This window comes from Geotrypetes seraphini, chromosome 6, assembly GCF_902459505.1.
Source record: "Geotrypetes seraphini chromosome 6, aGeoSer1.1, whole genome shotgun sequence".
Classification (NCBI taxonomy): domain Eukaryota; kingdom Metazoa; phylum Chordata; class Amphibia; order Gymnophiona; family Dermophiidae; genus Geotrypetes; species Geotrypetes seraphini.
Genome location: NC_047089.1, coordinates 186,360,841 through 186,383,287, shown reverse-complemented (window position 1 = coordinate 186,383,287; position 22,447 = coordinate 186,360,841). Strand labels below are relative to the sequence as shown.

Genomic DNA, 22,447 nt, shown 5'->3' with positions numbered 1-22,447 from the left:
CTCCCGCAGTGGCCTTTCATGAATCATGATTTCTGCAAGAAGCAGCACACCAGTTTGGCCCAAGCCCCCCTCTTCAGCTTAGATTCATAGTAGCACTGATGGCTAAGTGGGAGATATATTCTGAACCTTTAATATCTGCATGGCAATAAAAGTGAAATCAGAGCATAATGAGTGTATTTCTGTGTACTGAAAATTGAAATTATGAAACCATATTCTCTGCTGCCGGAATGTGGTAGACTAGTTGGTCATCAGAATGCATTCTGGAATAGGCAGCATCCCCCAAATTATCTGTATGCTGGTGCTAAATTGGCCCTCTTCCTCCACTCTTTGTGGTAAATAAACTACAACCAAACAAGCATGACAATGACGGTGCTTTGCCCACACAAGGGCTATGCGTTAGGGGCTCAAGATAACTAGCAGTAAAATAGAAACATGACAGCAGATAAAGGTCAAATGACCCATCCAGTCTGCTCATCTCAGTCTGAGATCCCATGGGCCTGTCCCATATTTTCTTGAATTCAATCTTTGTCTTCACCACCTCTACTGGGAGACTATTCCATGCATCTACCACCCTTTTTAAAACACATATTTCCTTAGATTACTCCTGAGCTTTGTCACCCCTTAACTTCATCCCATGCCCTCTATCTCTGGAGTTTCCTTTCAACTGACAGAGAATGGCCTCATGCCATGTATTTATCACACCTCAGTTGGCTTCATTATAGGGCTGGTCCCACCCAGACAGCGGGACCCCCTGGAGCTCTGGGGCCCATGGCAGCTGCCCTGTTTCCCTCCCATAATGTTGGACCTGCCTCCTGGCTTCAGACCCCAACATCTAACCCTTCTCCCAGGCAGAGCTGTCCCAGGACTACTGTGAACCTCTTAGCACAGGGAAGCCTAAAAAAAGATTGGATTACTGTAATACCCAAAAATAACAAATCTAGTGCAGAGCAGAGGAAAGACACCTTCTCAACTCACTTGTAGAAGTTAAGACTAAAGAGAGAGGGCACTGCCCAGGGAGATAAGGAGAAAGAGCTGAGAAAAATGATTGACACCTTCTACAATCCAACTAGCAATTTGGGATACACAACATATCCATAAGAAATTGTATGTTGTTTGCACAGGAATCATTCTTAGTGCATCTTAGTAAAAGGGTCCCTAAATATTCATTTTTTGTGACAATTCTACAAATACCAAAAATATATATCTTATAAAAAGATATGTAAAATTTGGAGGCCCATTGAACTACAGGGTGCCCACAAAAACACTGCTTGATTTTAAATGGTTACAAAACCTAAATTTATTGGAATATTCTTTCACATTTGAGGCTACAGATTCATCACCTCATAAAGTTTAATATGGTATCTGTTGATTACATACACTCGATGTGCGCTCCAAACGTTACTCGGCCAACATCGATGCGATAATCGAGCTCGGACTAGACGCTCCGAAGCTATCCAGCGTGATTGCATTTATAGCTTCAGTGATGCATTTCTGCAAACCATACATAGTTGCAGGTAGTGGAGGTATGTACACTCTTTCACATACCCCCAAAGGAAAAAGTCACAAACAGTAATATCCAATGATCTCGGGGGCTACTTAAGGAACATCTGGTCATTTTGTTAGGTTGCAACTTCTGCACCAATTGCAGCTTATAAGGGTGAAAGTGCAAGCGATTGTGTAAATTCAAGTTTATTAGGTTTTTATATACTGCCTATCAAGATTAGCTAAGCAGTTTTACAATCAAGTACTCAAGCATTTTCCCTATTTGTCCTGGTGGGCTCACAATCTATCTAATGTACCTGGGGCTAAGGAGGACTGAGTGACTTGCCCAAGAGCACAAGGAGCAGCGTGGGGGTTTGAACCCATAACCCCAGGGTGCTGAGGCTGTAGCTTCAACCACTGCACCACACACTCCTCCTACAATACATCTTGCTAACTGTGCTTTTTCGGACTTGTATTTGCTGTCATCTTATTTATAAATATATTCCAATAAGTTTTGATTTTGGAACCATTTAAAATTAAGGAGTGTTTTTGTGGGCACCCTGTATATTATTAAAGATACAGTATATTTGTCTGGGGTTTTTTGCCATCTAAATTCAATATTTTTCTCTTATTTCATATGCAACTCTGCCAAGTCTCCTGTACCCATTATTATTTTTGCTACTATTGTTGTACTTTTGGTTTTTTTAATATTAAAAACAAATAAGGATATTTTGACAAAATTCCAAACAAACAACCTTCCGGGGAGGAGAGTCTACGAATTTAAATTTGCATAAGGTTTTCAACGTCCTTGCATTGTCTGCATTGCTCCGGTACTGTCCTGTGTGAGATGAGTCTGACATGAAATAGAGCACAGGAGCCCGCTACAAGCAAACAATAAGGATACAATAACTTCTATTACAATAAAACCGAATACAGTATTTGTTAATTTGGTCCTGCAGGAAAAGAGATCCGTCTTATTGGACAACGTCTGCACGAGCTTCCGTCAAACTATATAACTCGACTGTCAATCACTGATATATTCCCGCCTCTTTCAGTACTGCCCGAGCTCAGAAACTGGAGACGTTCGTATCTCCAGCTCCGCCCCTTTTTTGTGTTCCCTCGCGCGCTAAACTTTCTCTGAGTCGGATTGGTCCTTTCAGCACGTCGATCTGCCCTTTCCGTTTCTCTATATATGTTGCACGTTGGGCCGGGTTTGTTCTCTTTCCGTTATACTGTGGGGTAGAGAAGGTTGCTGATTTGGAACGAGTCCACCGTAGCTAGCATGGCTCTCCCGCAAGTCTTCTTCGATATGGCAGCAGACGGTGCAGCTGTTGGTCGCATCGTTATGATGGTGAGGACGATGGGATGGGTGTGAATATGCTGGGCCGCTCGATGCCATATAGTTCTTATAAATGGGAGGGGGAGGGGAGGACCAGGGCCACTGCTTGGCCACTTATTAGTATTTAAGGTATGGTAATCTTTTTTGGCTTCAAAGTAGGCTCTTTAGTTTCTTTCTCTTGTTTCGCCTGCCCACCCGCCTGCCTATTTGCAGCTTTTTTTTTAATTGATCTTATTTGAAAAGACGGATTTAAGCCTTCTGGTTTTTCTTATTTGAAATCTTGTACTTTAAGTGATCCTAGCCTGCATTGCAAGTGGCCTAGCTTTAGGGGCCGCACGTGGTCTCCTTGCTGCGAGTTGGTCTTACCTTTCTTTTTCCACACTACTTCATATTGGTTACCACTGCCCTACAAATTAAACAGTCGGCCTTAAAGAGCCGTTAGACCTTGTGCTTATGGTGTGTAGTATACTAATAACTTCTGCCTGTGTGAAACTGTAGCATAAAAGTAGCATTTAGAAGACAGACATAAAGATTCACGTGCCGTTAACCGAGAGAAATCAAATTAGGTAACTGGAACTAACTTCTGAAGGGCCATACTTGCATTACAATGTGGCGAATTCGGGTATACTTATTGCAGTGTTGCGGTTGCTTAATTTGTGGTGGTGACTAGCTGTTAAGAATTGAAGTCGTATTTCTCCCTTTGTTCTGGAAACTAAAGGCCCTGAATGAGAGCATTAGGGGCTGGTCTAAGTTTGTGGAATAGGAGGTGGATGATATTCATGATCTATCCTAGGAGAGCTATTGTGGCTACAGTAGCTTTCAGTGTGGGTCCTCAGAAGTACAGTATATGGTTACTGAAGTCGGTGTTCACTTTACAGGGTTGTGTAGTATAGTAGACACTGGTGCATAGCATTTCTAAAATGAATAGTTAGGAGGTTGTTAGCCATTTTGCCTCAATACATAGAATTGCTGAAGAAGACTTTAAAGTGAACACAACATGGGAACATAAATGTAGCATAAGTTTGGTCTTTTCTTGGCAGCAAATTTCTGCCACTTTCTAGAGGAAAATTGCCCTAGTTTCCACTGGCACCTCAGCACCTCTGATCCTTGGCCCCTACCCCCGTGTATGAGAAAGAGGCAGGGTTAATGTCCACTAGCTCTTCTGTGCTGCCATATTAAAAAATGGTGGCATTTGAGACCCCACACCATTTAACCCAAGATGTACTTTGTGGGTCTCAGCCTACAAAGAGAGAATTATCCTTTATTTGGTAGCCGAGAATTTATTTGGTAGCCTGGGTGGAGGCTACTAAATAAAGGGGATACCTTACTGACCAGTTATTAGCGGGAACCTGGCGTTTGCTCTGGAGAGGGAGAATGTTGTGTTTCGACATTGAAAAGGCTTGGGTTTGACCTAATAGTGGTGGAGGAGTCAGGATGTTTGAAACATCTTTTACAGCTCCAAGAAATATTGGGTGTCTGGGGGGATACGTTTGCATATTGCTAGGTTAAACATTATAATCAGCTTGCTCTCACCGAACTGTCTGGGTAAGAGCATTGGAAGGCATGTGAGGGGCTTTTTTGCAGGAGCAGAAGCTGTAAACTTAAATTTTATCCCTTCATGGAGCTTTGATTACTTTGAAACAGGGCTGAGGAGTCGGAGACAATATTGGGTACCTGGAGTCGTAGTCGTGAGTACCAGAAACTGAGCAGTGGAAGGATTTATCTATTGACTCCACAGCCCTGCTTTGGAAGGCACCTTAGATGTGTCAATAATTAAGTCCTTTTGGGAGAAGGAGCTCCAATTGTATCTAGGCTTATGGGATGTTTTATGGAATGTTAAGGGAATTCCTACTTTGGTAGGAGCGAGTTTGCGGGAATGTCCTTTATCGGACTTACCTGTCAGTCACAGCTCTTTAAGAGGGGTGGAATTGATAAGCCACTTTGTATCAAGTGTGATGGGGAACCCAGCACGCTGGCTCATTCTTTCTGATGCTGCAGACATATCCAGCAGCTCTGGTCCCTTATAGTGAATTATCTAAGTAAACTGTTCGATTGCTCTTTTTTTCTGTGGGGGGGGGGAGACGGGATGGTGGAGCAATTTGTGCTGGATATCTCAGGGATTTCACAGAAGGGGAGTTCTGCTATGTCAGAAGGTCTGGCTTTCAAGAGCATACTGCAATCTTGGACTTCCTCGGACCCACCTTCTTATTGGCGATGGCGGAGTTGGGTTCATACCCTGGTTCTCTGTGAGACCCAAATGGTGGGAGGGTTATACCAAGAGGATTTTCTACTGTCAGACAAGTTTGAAGAGTAAAAGAGAATTACAGAATTATGCGTAGACCTGTCTCATGCATTCCTGGTCCTGCTCCTCACCTGATAACACTTTCTCCACGCAGATTTGCCTTCAATCGCAGCCCTCCCTGTGTGGAGCTGGTATCTCTTACCTGCAGGTCCTCCCAAAGGCAGCACTAGCAGCCAGCTACAACAGGCTATTTGTGGCTGGCCCCGCCAGGGCCTTTCCTCTACCATGTCATTTTTGACGTGACAGAAGAAAGGCCCTAGTGGGGCTGGCTGCAAGCAGCCTGTTTTCCAGTGTGTGCAAGATACCAGCTCCACGAAGGGAGGGGGTGTTATCAAGCGCAGCACGGCAGGGAGATGCTAAAGGGTGGAATGGTTGGAGAAAGAGGGCAGTCCTAGACCGGAAGGGGACATGGTAGACCACAATTGGTGGAAGAAGGAGAGGATATGGATGCTGGACCTATAAGTTTGGGGAGGGGGTGGAGAAAATGACCAAGATCAAACAGGGTGGGAATGGAGGAAGAGATGCAAGAGAAGGAGGTGAGGGGACATGGATGCTGGATCTATAAGCAGGGGAGGGGGATGGTAGAGAGAGACCAGAAAGGGGTGGTAGGAAGAGGTGCTTGGCTGTGGAGAGAAGGAGACAGGAATGCCAGGCCATGGACAGCAGGAAAGGGATTCCGGGTAAAAGCGAGGGGTGGTTAGCTGGATGGGGTGAGGGGGCATGGATGCTGGACTCCCAAGGGGTGGGGTGATGGTAGAATTGTTTGGACCAGAAAGGGGGTGGGAAGGGAGGAAGAGATTCTTAGCCAGTGAAGAGAGTGAGGGAGAGGATTCAGGGTGTGAGTAAGGTAGGATTTAGAGAGAGATGGAGGAGGCCAGATGCTCCAGTTGGAGTGAGAGAGGGAACAGAGGAGGCTGAAACCTGGGAAAGGAAAAGACTGGAAGGAATTTCAGACCTTAAGATGAGTGAATTCTTGAAATATTGAAAGAAGTTTCAGGGGTTTTGTGCAGAATTCTGCCAGGAGTAAGCAACCTCTGTTGCTAAGAGGCTCCTTAAGTTATCTATATCTACTTCCACTCGAGTAGGTGGCTGGTTTTGTTCCACTTTATTTCTCTTCAGATCAGCCCAAGTGGATGGTCAGGGAGGCTCCCTGTGCCCCTCTTTATTTCTCCCTTATAGTGGTTTACAACTGTTTTGAGACAAACGAGGAACTTCTGCACAGCCCACTGAGGAAGGAGGCAAAGCTGAAAAATTCCTGGTAGATATCTTCCACACAACTCGGTTAAAAGCAGATAACACACTGGTCAACTCGTGTTTCTTAATTAGCAACACCCCCCCCCCCCCCCCCAAACAACAATTCCACAGTGGAAAGGAGAAAACAAGAATGATACCTTGGAAGATATGTCCTTGATGCAGGTATTTATTCTCAGTCCAACACAAGGAGAGTACACAGTAATCCATATAAATCAACATAGAAAATGGTGCAGACCCAACAAGGTCTGTTTTTTTTTGGCTAAACACGCCTTCCTCAGGGGTCCCAGACTGTGGACGCTCAATTATAAGGTACATGTGTGGATGGAAACAATATCGGTGAGTAAAACAGATCCAGTCTGAATTCATTGTTGGAGAGCATTTTTCTGCAATTCAGATTATGGAGGTTTTTTTTAATTTTTTAATTTTTTTTTAACTCGCTGATATTTCCATGCACACGTTTTGGGTCTGCACCATTGGTTTTCTGTGTGGATTACAGTGTACTTAACTCAGGTTTCTCTTCTACTTGAAAGATTGCGCTAGGAACCTAATCCGCCCTTCAATCCATAGAATATCAAAGCAGTTTAAATTTGAATAAAGACAAATATTACAAAATAGACAATAGGAAGAAAAGGGAGGAGTGTGTAAAATTGTACAAATCTGAGGCAGTGGCTTAATAAGCATTACGGATCAACCATCTAGCTGCCTCTGCTTCTAAAATCTGACCTCTTCTGTGTACACATGGATTACAGATATGAGGTACTGCATTTTTAAGTTGATTTCATCTTTTCTTCCTTTCTACTTCAAAACTTTCTGACTGAATTCAGTTGATTTTATTAATTCTGTAGTGCCAATTAATCCCTTAATGGTTTGGCTAGATTAAAATAACTGGCAAAGTTTTTAGAGGATGGAGCTTGATGTTTAATTCATGTCTGAAGGCTTGGGCTTTGGTCACATGCAGGTAGAGGGGTTAATCATCACTATTCCCTTGCTCTGCCTGCATCCAGGGTGACTAGCTTCAGGGACTGTAGGTAAGATCTAGGCGGGAGGGGGTGGGGATAGGGTGCACAGACTGCAGCACAGGTCTCACTAACTCCTTTTGCAACTACAGCAAAGTTCTACAAGAGACACTCTTGGGGAACTCTCTGCAGTGGCAGCCTGGATAGAGTTAAATCATAGGCAAATAGATACTTGCCTAGGGCCCAAATATTTAGGGAGTCTGTATCATATGTGCTTAGGAGGGCAGGGTTACTGATGATTTTCTTTTTTTCAGGACTTGCACATATTTTTGCACATGTAGTTGCCAGAAGACTGGCTAAAATTTCTGGAAAAAAAGTTTACATGTTTGTATTTCTACAAACCTTGGATATGTCATGGTATATTTTTCTTTGATGCTGTCCATCCTTGCAGTACTTGGTTTTGTAGCAGTGGGTTAAATTAATCTGCCCAATTTCCCTAGTTCTTCACTCATTGCTTTTACTAGGCTCCACCAGAAGTATGCGCTTGCACCCTGTTATTGCCACCACACTGAATACTAGGCCCTAGGGCAGTGTCTCTCAAAACTGTGTAGCTCTAGCACATTATAATTGAAATTATAAAAATGCAAAACCAACAAAAAAATAAATTTGAGACTTACTAAAGTAGATAGAAATTAAATTGAAAAGAGATGCAGATGGATGAAGTTTTGAGTTAATTTGTACTAAAAAATAAGCACAATGATTAGCAATTCTAATTCTGTCGGAGCTGAAAATCCAAGTTTGCAAAGATAAGATTCAAACAGTAACACAGCCTCAGTTGCTTTGTTGCTCAAGTTAGGATAACTACTGCATAAAAAATAAAATTACTTGTCGTTAGTTTTCAAGGATGAATCACGTCAAAGAATGATTTTCTGTGTGGTTGTATCCTTAAGCACACACTCATAACTCTTGTGTAGGCGAAGTACATGGAATCTCTCATGGCACCCGGAATCTCTTTGGGGCACACCACTCTGCTATGGCACACAGTTTGAGACACTACCCTAGAGCTTTACCTACATTACTTCTGGAAAGGAAGTATAGGGGAGGTGTTCAGTGAAGATCCAGGGGTTGGGAGGGAGCAGGAAAGGAGTGGAATGACTTGGAGTGTTGTGAAAAATAAATTGTCCTTTATAAAGACCCATAAATGTGCCTACTGTCTAATAGTGTTAACTAACCCTGCTAGCAGCAGCTATAAAGACTCTACTTACCATTGTGTTGCTGTTAAGTATGCAGATTCTCTGCCTATTTTCTGGCTTCACATGTTATTATGAAGCCATTTTTTTTAATTGACGCCATGCTTGCTTTCCCCCCCCCCCCCAGTATATGCAATGGTAACCCCTTAAATGTAAAAATTGCTGTACATGCTGGGAGGGGGGAAGCAAGCATGGTGTCAATTCAAAAATGTCTTCCTAGTAACATGGCAAATAAACTACTGTATCTGGAAGAGTTCAAACTTCAGAATCTTATTCTGTACACTTCAGGCTCATGATACCTGTGGGATGTGCACAGATAGGTCCATTTTAATTTTTGTGGTGAACTTCACTGAAACTTGACTCCCTTTCCTTTTTTTTTTTCCCCCTCTTCCACAGCTAAGGGCTGATGTTGTTCCAAAGACTGCAGGTATGTGCTTTGCTTTAGGCAATACAAAACATTTCAAAAAGCCATTGTTTATCTAAGTTTTCAAAGTGTCCTTTCTTTGTTGGCTAGTTCTGTTTTTATGCTTCTAGTTGACCAACAGATATTTACCCTCCTTTATTGTGAAGTCTATAGAGACTAATATACATACTCTTCAGCTCCTCCTCTCATTCTAGGCTGTGCTATATTTCTTCAGTCTTACTCTCTACAGCAAAGTTGTAGGAGCTCTCTGTTGTGCTCACGTTTTCTGGGGGGGGTTTTCCCAGGTTTTTTTTTCTCCTGTAAGTGAGTCTTTTGGTGCTGCAGAGGCTCTGTTCCCCTGAGACATACCAGAAGGCAAATGGGGCTCAGACAGATACTCAATATACTTTATCGTGCCCAAAAGAGACTTGAATGACTAGAGACTGATCCTGGATATGAAGCTGGTCAGTGCAGCCCTCAAGGTCCCCTGCTTCCTCATGGAAACGGTCTGGTCAGTCATTGTATCAATGGCACCGGGGGAATTCCTTGCCTCTTGGTTCTGGCAGAGGCTTATATGCATATTCCCCTGTTCCTGGCTCACAGAATGTTCTTTAGGTTCTATGTACTAGAATATCTAAGTGCTCTGCTCTTCTGTTTAGTCTGGCTAAAGTACCTTCACCAAGATAATGCTTATGGTAGTGGCAAAACTCTGTAAGGAGAGGATACAAGTGCACCCTTACCTGGATCGGCTAAGAGCACCGCCTGAGGCAGAGGGAAAAGCAGCAGTAGCCCGTGGTGGTCCAGCTTCTGCAGAGCCTAAGCTGGATGATAAAACTTCAGAAATAGCCACTTGGCTTTGACAGTCCTTGGAATACCTGGAAATTCTGTTCCAATACAGATTGGAGCAGGGTTTTTCTACTGGAAACAGGCAGAGCAAAGCTCAAGTATCTGATTCTGGCAGTAAAGGATAGGCCAGTTCTGACCAGGGCCCCGTCACTGCTACTGCTATCCCATTTATCGCCCGTCACCGTCCTCGCAGCATCCATATAAGCCTTAGTACTGTAATATTTAGCTTATTCCTTTCTTATAAATCAATGTTCCTGCTGCTGAACTAGAGAAAGAGATATTCAGCTGGCAGGGCTTTGTTTATAAATTTTTATCAACACAACTAATATACTACTTTATCCTAAAGCCAAAAATAAATAAATAAATATAATTTTTTTTTTTTTCTACCTTTGTTGTCTGGTTTCTGCTTTCCACATCTTCTCATTCAATTCCTTCTATCCACTGTGTGTCTTCTCTCTGCGTCTTCCATTTGCTGTTACTGTGCCTCTCCCTTCACCCCCCCCCACCAATTGGTCTAGCACCCATCTTCTTCCCTCCGCTCCCCCATAGTCTGGCATCTGTCTTCTTCCCTTCCAGCATCTTCTCCCCACTCTTGTCTTTCACATTTCCCTTCAGGGTCTCTTCCTCTCCACCCTCCTTCAATGTCTGTTCTATTCCTTTCCACCACCCTTCCCTCCCTCCTTTACCATCTGTTCCTTTCTACCATCCTTCAGCTCCTCTTGCGTGGCCTATCAATCTACCTTCTTCCCTCTTACTTTCATGGCACGTTACAATGTAATTTGTGCAAACCACTGGAGCCTGCGAGCTCAGTCCCTGTCCCATCCCCACAAACCATCTCGCTTCTGTGCTCCTATTTTCCCCATTTCTAATATCTTCCCTATGTATCTGCCATTGCCCCCCCCCCCCCCCCCCGTGTCCATATACCATCCCCATGGCATGTCCCCTTTATGTCTGTCCCTATGCCCCATGCACATAATTTCCCCTCTTTCTGTTACCTTCCTGTGTCCAGATTTCCCCTATCTTCCTCTTCCATACCAGTGTGTCTCTTCTTTTCAACCCCATCTAGCTTCTTTCCCTCTTTCTTTCCCCCCCCCCCCTGTTTCCAGCATCTGGCTCACCTGCCTGTCCTCCCCTTTATTTCCTGCTGTGGGTTTTTCTTTCCCTCTTCATCCCCTTGGCCCAGAATCCTTTTCCCTTTCACTCCCTCCTTCCAGTTCTTGGGAACACGTGCGATCGCGCGGTCCCTGTAGCCCCCACCCGCCCGCCCGATCAATCGATCGTAATGTTTAGCCAGCTCCCTCCCTTCACCTCACCTTAGTTTGCAGGCTTTCTTTTTCGTCGACCTGCACGCGCGGCTGCTCAGTGTTCAATCTTCTGCTCTGCTGCAACTTCCTCTTTCCGGTTGCGTCAGAGCAGAAGATTGAACACTGAGCAGCCGCGCGTGTGGGTCGCCGAAAAAGAAAGCCTGCAAACTAAGGTGAGGTGAAGGGAGGGAGCTGGCTAAACACTACGATCGATCGGGCGGGCAGGGGTTGTGGGGACCAAGCGATCCTTGATGCCTCACTGCGGAGACAAGATCATTCACCGCTCCACAGGGCGGTGAATGGCCTTGTCCCCGCAACGACTGCTATTTTTCGTTCCCCATTTTGGTGGGTTACCCGCGGCTAAACGCGGGTAACCGCCACCATGTCATTCTCTAGTGGGCATCACTCCTGCCTATTGCCAGAATTCCAAGGAGCTGGGATTTGGCCCAGACTTGACTGGCTCTCTGCTTGCTATTCTAACTACTAAGCTAGTAATGCTTGATGTCGTCTTGGGAATTGGAAAATATTGCTGACAGCAGGGAGAAGTCCTCATACTTAATAGTTCAGGAATTGCATAAAGTATGCATAGTTAAATCATTAAGAACTGGACAGATGGGGAGTATTGTCGTTTGACTAATCTGCATGTGTTTGTTGGCAGAGAATTTCAGAGCATTGTGTACAGGAGAGAAAGGCTTTGGTTTCAGAGGTTCCACTTTTCATAGAGTCATCCCTGACTTTATGTGCCAAGTAAGTCTTCATGATGAATATTCTATAGTGCTGATGGGTGTATGAAAATGCTGTTGTATTTCAGCTGTCATTTTGTTAATGCAGTTGGGCATAGTAGGGCAAATGGTTTGGACCATGACAAGTCAAGATACAGATTTGTAATCTAAAGCAGTGTTTCTCGACCTTTTTAAGCCAAGTACCCCCTAAGTCTAATAAATACCAACAGAGTACCCTTCCCAGACTCCACCCCTGTAATAATAGACTGATTGTAATGCCATTTCTTCTATTTATTTTTATAAACAAATCGGTCTCAGCCAAAGTCTTGGTTTCTTATAAACTTGTACTTGTACTGATTAGTTACTGGGCAAGTTCTCTCATAGACATCCCCTCCTTCCAGTGGTCTGACATCTCCCCTCTTTTTTGGCCCACTCACAGTCCAATATTTCTCCCTCATCCCCTGGATCATGTGCAGCATTTTTCACCACTGTCCCTGTTCCCATTCCTATCACCCCTCTCCTGCACCATTCCACATATCTCTTTCCATCACTATGTCCAACAGTGTTCTTGCATGAAAAAGTAGCTGGGCGGGATGGGGCAATTTGGTGGTGGGGAAAATTAAATATGCACTATTTTTATTAGTTAACTATTTTCCAATGGTCCTATGACTTCCTTTTTTTAAGATTTGACACTTAAACTGTGTTCCAGGAGCATTTAAGCCACCCTTGAAAAAAGTAATGCAGATCCTCTTATTCCAAATAACTACTGACCAGTATCAAACCTTCCATTTCTTTCAAAACTACCGTACTTGAGAGAGTGGTATTCAATCAACTTCACAAACTCATGTTGGAATCAGTTAATGCTTTTGCATCCCTGGCAATCTGTTTTTTGTTTAAGACTTAGCACAGAGACAGTAGCTCCTGCCTTAGGGTTCCTTATACAAAGCTTCGGTAGCAGTTTGCCACAGCAAATGCACTGAGGCCAATAAGAATTGAATGGACTTTGCATTTGCAATGGGAGAATCGCTACTGTGGCTTTGAAAAGGAGCCCTTACTGAGTGAACTCCATAGTCACCTTGACCAGTGTTTCTCAACTTCATCAAGCCAAGTACACTAAGTCTAGCACATACCAACCAAGTACCCCAGACCAAGCTCTGCCCCTGTCCCCACCTCCATTATAATAGTACTAATTGTAATGTAATTTCTTCCATTCATTTTTCATGTACACACAATATAAACTTATTTATAATGGTAACCACAAAATTAAAACTGCACACTATGCAGAGAAAATGTTAATGATTTATATTTGGGGTTTTTTTGAGCGGTCAAGGCAGATGACTTTAAAATATGCAATCAGTAACAACTATAGAAATAGACACACAGTGCAAAATATAGACAGCAGATTATAAAATTCTCAAAACTTGACACATTTTAATCACTAAATTGGAATCCTACCTTTGTTGTCTGGTGATTTTAATTAGTTTCTCGTTGGGACTTCCTTCTGACTGCATCCAATATTTCTTGCTTTCTGCCTCCTCCTGCATGGTTCCTCTCCTGACCGCATTCGCTTTCCAATGAACATTTCTCTCTGTCCCTCCATAAGTCCAACTTTTCTTCCTCTCTCTCCTCTATCCCTATTGGCAACATGTCTCCTTCTGTTATGATCTTGCATATCTTTGTTCTTCCTCAGGTCTCTCCCCCTCTCTTGTCTGCACCTCCCATAGTCCAGCATCTGCCTCCTGTCTTTCCCCTTTTGGTTCAGGCCTCTCTCTCTCTGTGTCTGTGCCGGTCCGCAGGAAATTGCTGCCGGTCTGCACAGGGCCGGGGAGATTGATTAACTTCAATTTCCTGCTGATCCATGCAGGGCCGGCAAGATTGAGATATTTTCAGCTGGGCCGGAGAGATCATAGGGAGCCTCAGACAGTGGCTTTCTCCCCTCTCTGCAGATCTCCTTACTTAACAGCGCAGTGATTCAGGAAGGCAGCCTTGGGGCTTTTGCTGAATCGCGGCCGTCTCTGATGATGCAACTTCCTCTTTCCTCAGAGGCGGCGTGACCCAACAAAGGACCTAAGGCTGCCTTCCTGAATCGCTGCGCTGGCAAATAAGGAGAGTTGCTTGGAGGAGAGAAAGCCACTGTTGGAGGCTGGGAAGGTGCTGGGCATGGGAAATAAAGGGACAGCTGCTACTGGACCTGGACAGAGGGAGGAGAGATGCTGCTGGGAGGGGAGGAGGGAAAGGAGTCTGGGAAGCTGCTGGACAAGGGAAAAGAGGGACAGCTGCTACTGGCCCTGGAGGGAAGGAGAGATGCTGCTGGGAGGGGAGGAAGGGAAGAGAGTTACTGCTGGACAGAAGGAGGAGGGAAGGGAGAAGGAAAAAAGGAAGGAAACAGCTGGCAGGGAGATTAGAGGAGGGGAAGGGGAGAGATAGGCATGAGAAAGATAGGAAGGGGTCAGCAGAGAAATAAGCAGAGGAACAATGATGCTATATCTGGTGTAAGAGATAAAAATGAAGAGAGCAGTGAAGCTGGAATGAATCATGTAAAAAGGAGAGGGGGTACAGGCTGGATGGAAAGGGGAGAGGGACATAGAAAGAAGTCAGATACCATATGGAAGGGGGAGATGGCAGACAGTGGATGGAAGGGGCAGACGCTGGAAAGAAGAGAGTGAAAAGAAGATGAAAGCAGAAACCAGAGACGGCAAAATGGTAGAAAAAAATAATTTTATTTCTATTTTGTGATTAGAATATCAGATTTGAAAAATATATCCTGCTAGAGCTGGTGTTAGACATAACTGGGGACTGCAAAGCCTAGGCAGTGGCTTAGGGCTCTCTCTGACCAGGGGCACTTGCCTGTAGTTGCACTCCCATAACACTATTCCTGTCATGTGTGACTGCAGTATTCTGTTAGCATTGTATTTCTGTTTTCTTAATAATAGATATATGAAGGGGAGGGGAGACAGGGGTTTTGTTGATCCTTGCTCTGAATTATTTGTATTTATAAAATGACAATTGTATAGAATATTGTTTCTTTTTATACTTTAATAAAATACATTCAATATAAAATCATAACTGAGGCTTGTGCAGATGGGATCAGATGATTTGTGGGGACCGAGCTTGCGGAGATGGGGCAGAAACGGGGTTTTAAAATTTTAGTTCTAGAAGTTAAATTCTTTTATTTCTGCCAGTCCACAGGTGTAAAAAGGTTGAAAAACACTGACCTAACAGATTGTGGTGCTGACAGAAGTCAGCCTTCAGGGTTGGGGAACCCCACTACACTTTGCATCCCATTCAGGGATATTGGACACTCTTTCAGTGGAAATGGTCCAGTTGGAGCTCGGAGCTAATCAGCTGGCTGTAGTGTGCTTGGAAGCGAGGGGTTGAATGTGTTCCGACAGTGGCTGGAGAATGAACTTTTGTATGTTTTCTCTCATGGCACATGTTCAGCTGAGTCATTTCGCAGAATTGCGATCCATCTCAGCTTGATAGTCCTAGTGGTGCCCGATTGGCCTCACAGACCATGATATGCAGACCTAGTTTGTCTCCAGAGGAATGAAGGTCTCAGACTTCCGGTCCAAGTGTATCCTCTCACTCAGGGACCAGTCCTTATTGAGAATCTGGAACACTTTGAGCTTACAGCATGGCTCTTGAGTGGGCGCCCTGACAAGCAATGGTTCTTTGAATGTGGTCATTACATTTGCTCAGAGCAAAGAAGCTGTCCACGGTGGCAGCTAAGGCCTGGAAGTCCTTTCAGCGCTGGTGTGTGATGAAGGATGTAGAGCCCTGGCAAGCTCTGACTTTTTCAATAATCCTGGAATTTTTGCAAGAGGGACTTCAGAAGAGGATCTTGGTAGGTTCTCTGAAAGTGCAGGTAGCAGATCTTTCCTGTTTCCAAGCTCAAGGGGAACAAGACTCCTTGGGTTTCTCACCCAGATGTCACCCAGTTCATTAAAGGGACTCTGCAGTTTTGTGCTCTAGTGTGTTCCCTTTTCCATCCTGGAGCCTTGGCAGTATCATGTTACAGGGTCTAGGTACTGCTCAATATGAGCCCTTAACGGGAAGTTTCCATTTTTATATCTTAAAACTGTTTCTGGTGGCAGTTACATCAGCGAAACAGGTTTCTAAATTACAAGCTCTTTCCTGCAGGAAGCTGTTCCTTAGGTTCACAGAAACACGGCTCTCCTTAGGCATGGTCCCATCTTTCTTACCAAAGGTAAGAAAGCCTTCCATGTCAATTGGGAAGTTTGTATGCTTTTTGCCCTACAAGGTCTTAAGAGGATAAAGCGTTGGCATTTGCTTGATGTTGAGCGAGTACTTCAGTACCTCAGTTACCAACGAGTTTTGCCTTTTGGATCACCTTTATTCTCAAGGCATGCAAAGAATGGGAGGTTGGCATCTAAAGCCTAGATTTACAGATGGAATAAATGGCCATTCCACCATGTATGCAGACTGTAGTAAAAATCAAAATGCAGCCCTTCAGAAAACCATTTGAGCTCACTAAGCAGGCCCATTAAATAGCTGCTTCCCATTCCTGGGCCCAGATTCTTCCTATTGTCGAATTAGGAGTATGTATACAATGTTCTGTGGACCATCAGAAGAACCAACAAATCGTTTCTAGAAGAGATCAAACCAGCTATGTCACTCGAAGCCCAAATGATGAAGTTTTGCCATTCTTATTTGGTCACACGATCAGAAGAGAGATCACTGGAGAAGGACATGTTTGAGAAGATCGAAGGAACCAGGCAAAGAGGGTAACCCGTAATCAGATGGCTGGACAAATTGAAAACAACCATGGGGATAACGATGGAGGACCTTTCCAGACAGCACAAAACCAATTTTCTTTAGATCCGCAATTCATCAAGTTGCTAGGACTTGAGCACGAGTTGATGGCATCTAACAGAACATGCACAGTGTTTGTCATGTTAACAGCTGACTTAGCAACATTGTATTTCTATACCGTGTAACCAATGTGGTTTACAAGTTATACATAATAACAAAGCATTAGAGGTTTAATTGACCAAATATTTTGAAAAAAGATAAGTCTTCAGTTTTCTAAAATGTTCATAAGAATGAGATATGAAGAACAATGGTCGCAAAACCTTATCGTGGAAAGCTGTTTGATCATGGTATTTCTTGCTTTTATAACCCTTGATAGAAGGAAATACAAAGAGAGCATGCGATTTTCTACTATTTTGGGATGCTACTGAAAATCTCTGGGCCAAATAGAATGGGGCTAGAACATAGGCAACTATAACATAAGCAACCCAGTTTGAAGATTATACGTACCTCCACAGGAAGCCAGTGCAACTCATGATAAAAAGGAGTAATGTGATCAAAACTTCTTCAGACAATAAATTGGTGTTCTGAATCAGTTTCAATCTGGTTATGTTTTTCTTGGAACGTGTTAAATATAATAGTCCAGCAAGCACAGCTTACTACTAGCTTGGCTATTAAGGTGTGTGTGTGGGGGGGGGGGGGGGTGTCCATAATCCTGGGTTTTTGTTTTTTTACCTCTTGGAGCACTAGAAAAATCAACTATCTTGTATGACACTTCTCTCAAATATTAATTTTAACAATTTTGTTTCCATTTCCCTTGTAAGAGTATTAACATATGAACACTTCTATATCTGCCTTGTAGGATAATGTGATGAAGCACAGAACTACCTTAAGCAAAACTGATCTGGAGGCATGCCTCTGCTGTAAGTTTGATCACACAACTGTAGATGTTTAATCTGTTAGCTTGCTGCTCTTATAGGGTGGTGACTTCACAAACCACAATGGAACAGGAGGAAAATCAATTTATGGAACAAAATTTGCTGATGAGAACTTCGCTCTTAAACACACTGGTCCAGGGATCCTGTCTATGGCTAATGCAGGCCCAAATACAAATGGTTCCCAGTTTTTCATCTGTACAGCATCTACTCCCTGGTGAGTTTATCTCTAACTTTAAAAAAATAATAATCTAAAGTTTTGAGCCTCTGAATATTTAAATTCACCTAAGGTGGTTCTTTCCAAGTTGATACAGTAGCTAATAGTTATCCTTAAAAGTAGTGCTGAGGCCCTGCCCCATATTAGTCCAAACTTGGAAATGTGCTTTTACATACTGTTGCTCTTTCTAGGTCAAAATTAGGTTTACCTCTAAATCAGGAGTTTTCAATTTAGTCCTTAGGACACCTAGCAGTCTGATTTTTAGGGTATCCACAATATACATGAAATTTACATGAACTACTCTTTATGAGCAAATCTCATGTATGTTTATTGTGGATATTCTGACAATCTGCTTGGAAAGGTGTGCCAAGGACTGGGTTGAGACAGCTCTAAACTAAAATGAAGACCAAATTCATGATTTTGTATGCCTTAGAGTAGTGGTCCTCAACCCTGTCTTGGAGGACCACCAAGCCAAATCAGGATTACAGGAAAGCCCTAAATAATATGTATGGAGCAGATTTGCATGCCTGTCTTCCATTATATGGAAATCTCTCTCATGCATATTCTTTAGAGCTAGCCTGAAAACCTGATTGGCCAGGTGGTCCTCTGGGACAGGGTTGGGGACCACTGCCTTAGAAGACATGGAATGGGTATTAATGGCAGTTGGCTTTTAACTAACTTTTATATAACTTAAAATCTGAACTTTTTCCTTTTCTAGGTTGGATGGAAAACATGTTGTCTTCGGCAATGTTGTGAGTGGCTTGGAAACTGTGAAAGCAATTGAGAAACTTGGGTCAAAGAGTGGCAAAACCAACAAAAGGATTGTCATTGCAAACTGTGGGCAGCTCTGATAGGGCCTTAATTATAGTGTTCCAGCTGGTGCTATGCTATGTCTTTGTTTCTGACATTCTGTATCCTGTCATCAAGGTGCTTTTGACTTGCTACTGTGTAACGTTTGAGGAAATGTCCTTATTCACATTGTGCAGAGTCCATTTGGACAGACAAATATGAAATAAAAGTCTACTGTCCTTGAGGAAATTTGTTAGTTAATAGTGTAAACTTCATATAGGTACCCCCTGATGTTAGAGGGGGTAGGTATTGAAGAAAGCTAATTAAATATGTATTGCTAGTATTAATCTGTATAATTGTAGCTGATTTCTGTGTAACTACTTAATGGAGGCTAGATTCCCCCCCCCAAAAAAAAAACAAAAACAAACCAGGGTTTACAATGTATGCAGTAGAACTCAACTGAAACCTTGGTTTCATTGAACTGAAGCCAAGAAGTCACCCCCCTCCCCCTTGTTGGTTATGGGCATAGGAGCACCCTCATTCACTGCTGCTCATACCTGCCATGGCTAGTCAAGAGTTGCTACCTTGAGAATGAAATTTGCTCTTTCCCCTGTCATCATACTGCTTCAAGAGTTAGGAAGTTGGTTTGCCTCCTGCTAACACTAGTACTACTCGGCATGTTGGGAAGGGCACAGCAGACCCAATCTTTAGTACCTTCAACCTTAGAGTAGGGTCAAGAATGTCTTCAAAGCCCTAACAGTAGCACTCAAACCAAAAACAAGAGGTTCTTTATGCTCACTCACTGAATGCTTACAGCTAGAGTCACCTGGGAGGATCCCTCAGTGACCTGGGAAGGACTTGCATCACCTCAACCCTCAAAGGAGGAGCTCAACAGCCATCTGCTCACTCCACCCACCTCTGCCCCATTATGCCTTTTGTGTTTTATTATTCCCCAAACATCCTTTATTCTTCCCCTTTATAAATATACCCATGCTCCCCTATGTACACTGCCCCTTCCTGTCCCAATAAATCACTTTCTTTTGCTGTATGTGTGTGGTTCTCTCCCAACACCACATTAAGTTTCCCTCTGTACTTAGTGCTAAGGCAAGAGCAGGGTAAGGATGCAACCATGCTACAATAGAATCTCTTACCAAGCTCTGGTAGAGAGCAAAGATCTAGGTTGCAGCTGTGATAAAATATGTTTGGGGGGGGAGAGGGGAAGAGAAATTTGCCAACCTGAATTACACAGCCCTAGGCTTTAGAGGAGGCAAGCAGTATAGGTTTCCATTTGTGGCAGATCAATCGGATGTCTACAGAAGATATAGAGCTGCTCTATATGTAGCCCATGTAGCTTCTGTACCTGCTCCAAATTCAAAATGGGGAGGGAGCAAGATGGATTTTTATTTCTTTTTTATTACATATGTCCCATGTATCTTCTGTACCTGTTCTGAATTGACCACTGCCATACACGGGGAGAGAGCAAGAAGGATGGATTTTTTTTTGTTGTTGTTGCTGCATACCTCTTGGGTTACATGCATCATGTGTTGGGGAAATATAGTATGTAGGTGACATCTTTTGGGTTTAAGAGTTGTGTAACTCCTCCCTCTTCAAAACTCGCTATTTTCAGTCTATTAAGAGAGAAAAGTTAAACATGAAATCACCTTTAAAAAAAATTACAAGAAGTAAAAGTTTTTATTTTATTACAATTCTAAAAGATATATATCAAAATAACTTTAACATAAAATCCCAAATAAACTTTTCATCATAGAATTTAGTCCTTTCAACAGATTTTTTTTTTCCACAGATTTCAAATGTAAAATTTTCTTACAGAACTCTGTTGTTTATTTTACACAGCTGTTGGGTACCAGTGCTTCTTTTTTTCTTCTTTTGAGATTCAGTTTTGATCAACAGCAAACCTACTTCCTAACTTAAAGAAATCAAAGGGAGCAAAACTCTAACACCCTGAAAAATATGTTTATTGCTTTAATTTTCTCTATACCATACCCATAGAAAAGAAAAAATAATTGAAATTCCCTAACTTTTCCAACCCTGATGTATTTTAAACTATTCTCATACAAACCCCAGACCAACCTGTCTTTAAAAACTGAACTCTTCCCAACTCTGTTTTTTTCTCTCTCTGTCAGTTATAGAATCCTGACCTGCACTGCTCACTGCTACGTGACCTCATCAGACCTGATGCAGACATAAACATTCCAGAATTCTCACTCTCAGGCAGGCATTAAATTACCCAGCTAACAAACAAAACTTTTCACTTCAAAATAAAAACTTCTATTTCAAACTTATTTTTGTAACCCATGGTTATAGTTGGAAACATCTATTATCCCAGGACAAGTAGGCAGCATATTCTCACATCCATGATAGCGGTCCTGGTCTTCCAGGACATGCTCCGGGCGTTAATTTCTTCAGAGCTGTCCTCGGCTTTGGCCCATTTGCAGCCTCCCTCGACTTCGACCTCGGACCAGCCTGAGCGGGGCGTTCGGGCATCTCGGGGCAAGAGTCTTCGCTTGGGGCCTCGGAGGGTTCTTGGCCCTCGGGCCTGCCTCGATTGCAGCACCGTTCTAAGCTTACTTCATCCCCGCTTTGTCGGGGCGCTAAGCGCTCTCGGGGTTCCTCTCCAAGGCAGGGTCGCTCCCGGGCGGATGGGGCGCTCCGGGTTTCGGATCTCTTTTACGAACCCGCAGTTGCTTCGGTCTCCTCTTCGGAAGGATTCGCTCCGGGACCCCTCTCCGAGGCGTCTGAGAGGTTCGGTGCCCCGTACCACGAGGTCATCCCCGAGGGGTTCCTCGGTACCTCGGCGGTCCTCAACCCCGAAGCACTCTTGGGGGTCGGGTCGTGGCACTGGCCGCAAGCCCCGGTATTCCCGTGAGGCTTCACCCTCGTTTTCAGCTGCTCGCTGTTCTCGCTCGCCTACCCCGGAGGATGATCGGCCCGGGGTGCGGCCTTCCTCGTTTTCGAGGTTTGTCTTAGATATGGGGCAGGCGTTGGATTTGGACCTTAAATCTGGTTCCAAATATACGAAGGAGTTCCTGGCGGAGATGGATTTGCCTTCCCCGCCCAGGGAATCTCCCTGCCTCCCCTTAAATCCGGTGCTTTGCCAGGCCTTTTTGAGGAATCTTGAAACCCCGTATGCGGTTACGGCGGTTCCTTCTAAAATGGAGTCCAAATACCGTACCATGCCCTGTCCGGGATTTGAGCGGGCCCAGTTATCCCACCAGTCATTGCTGGTGGAGTCCTCGCTCAAAAAATCTCACCCTTCCAGGGTTTCCGCGGTGGTCCCGCCGGGGCGAGAGGGCCACACGCTGGATAAGTTTGGCCGGAGGCTGTATCAGAACTCGATGATGGCAAATCGGGTTCTGAATTATTCCTTCACTTACACGTCCTATCTCCGACAGTTGGTGAAGTCTATGCCGGCCTTCCATGGGGTCTTGCCGGACTCGCATCGGGACGGCTGATCGAGTCCCTCTCTCAGCTCCGTCTTTATCTGTTCCATGTTATGTACGATGCCTTTGAGCTCACCTCCAGGGTATCCGCGTTAGCAGTAGCTATGCGCCGGCTGGCGTGGCTCAGGATCATGGATATGGATCCTAATCTTTAGGATCGCCTCGCTAACCTACCCTGTGTGGGCTCCGAGTTCTTCGACTCTATCGAAGCGGCCACAAAGCGCCTCTTGGAGCACGAAAGATCTTTCGCTTCCCTGGTATGTCCTAAGGCGAAGCCCGCCGTTCCTAAGGCTTACTGGGCTCCGCCTCGGCGCTACCCTCAGAAGACTACTCCGGCCTTCTCGAGACCGCCTCCTCGAAGGCCACCTCAGCAGTCCCGGGCGCAGCAGAAACCACAGGCGCAGGCGGCATCTAAGC

General features: G+C 44.1%; 1 protein-coding gene across 1 annotated transcript; it reads left to right on the top strand.

The window, feature by feature from the left end:
• The first annotated feature begins 2,626 nt into the window (after positions 1-2,626).
• LOC117362609 (peptidyl-prolyl cis-trans isomerase-like) lies at positions 2,627-18,818 on the top strand. Its single transcript, XM_033949224.1, has 5 exons — positions 2,627-2,833; positions 8,980-9,010; positions 11,795-11,883; positions 17,608-17,780; positions 18,499-18,818. The coding sequence occupies exons 1-5, from the start codon at positions 2,765-2,767 to the stop codon at positions 18,629-18,631; spliced, it is 495 nt and encodes a 164-aa protein (XP_033805115.1). The 5' UTR covers positions 2,627-2,764; the 3' UTR covers positions 18,632-18,818.
• The last annotated feature ends 3,629 nt before the right edge of the window (positions 18,819-22,447 follow it).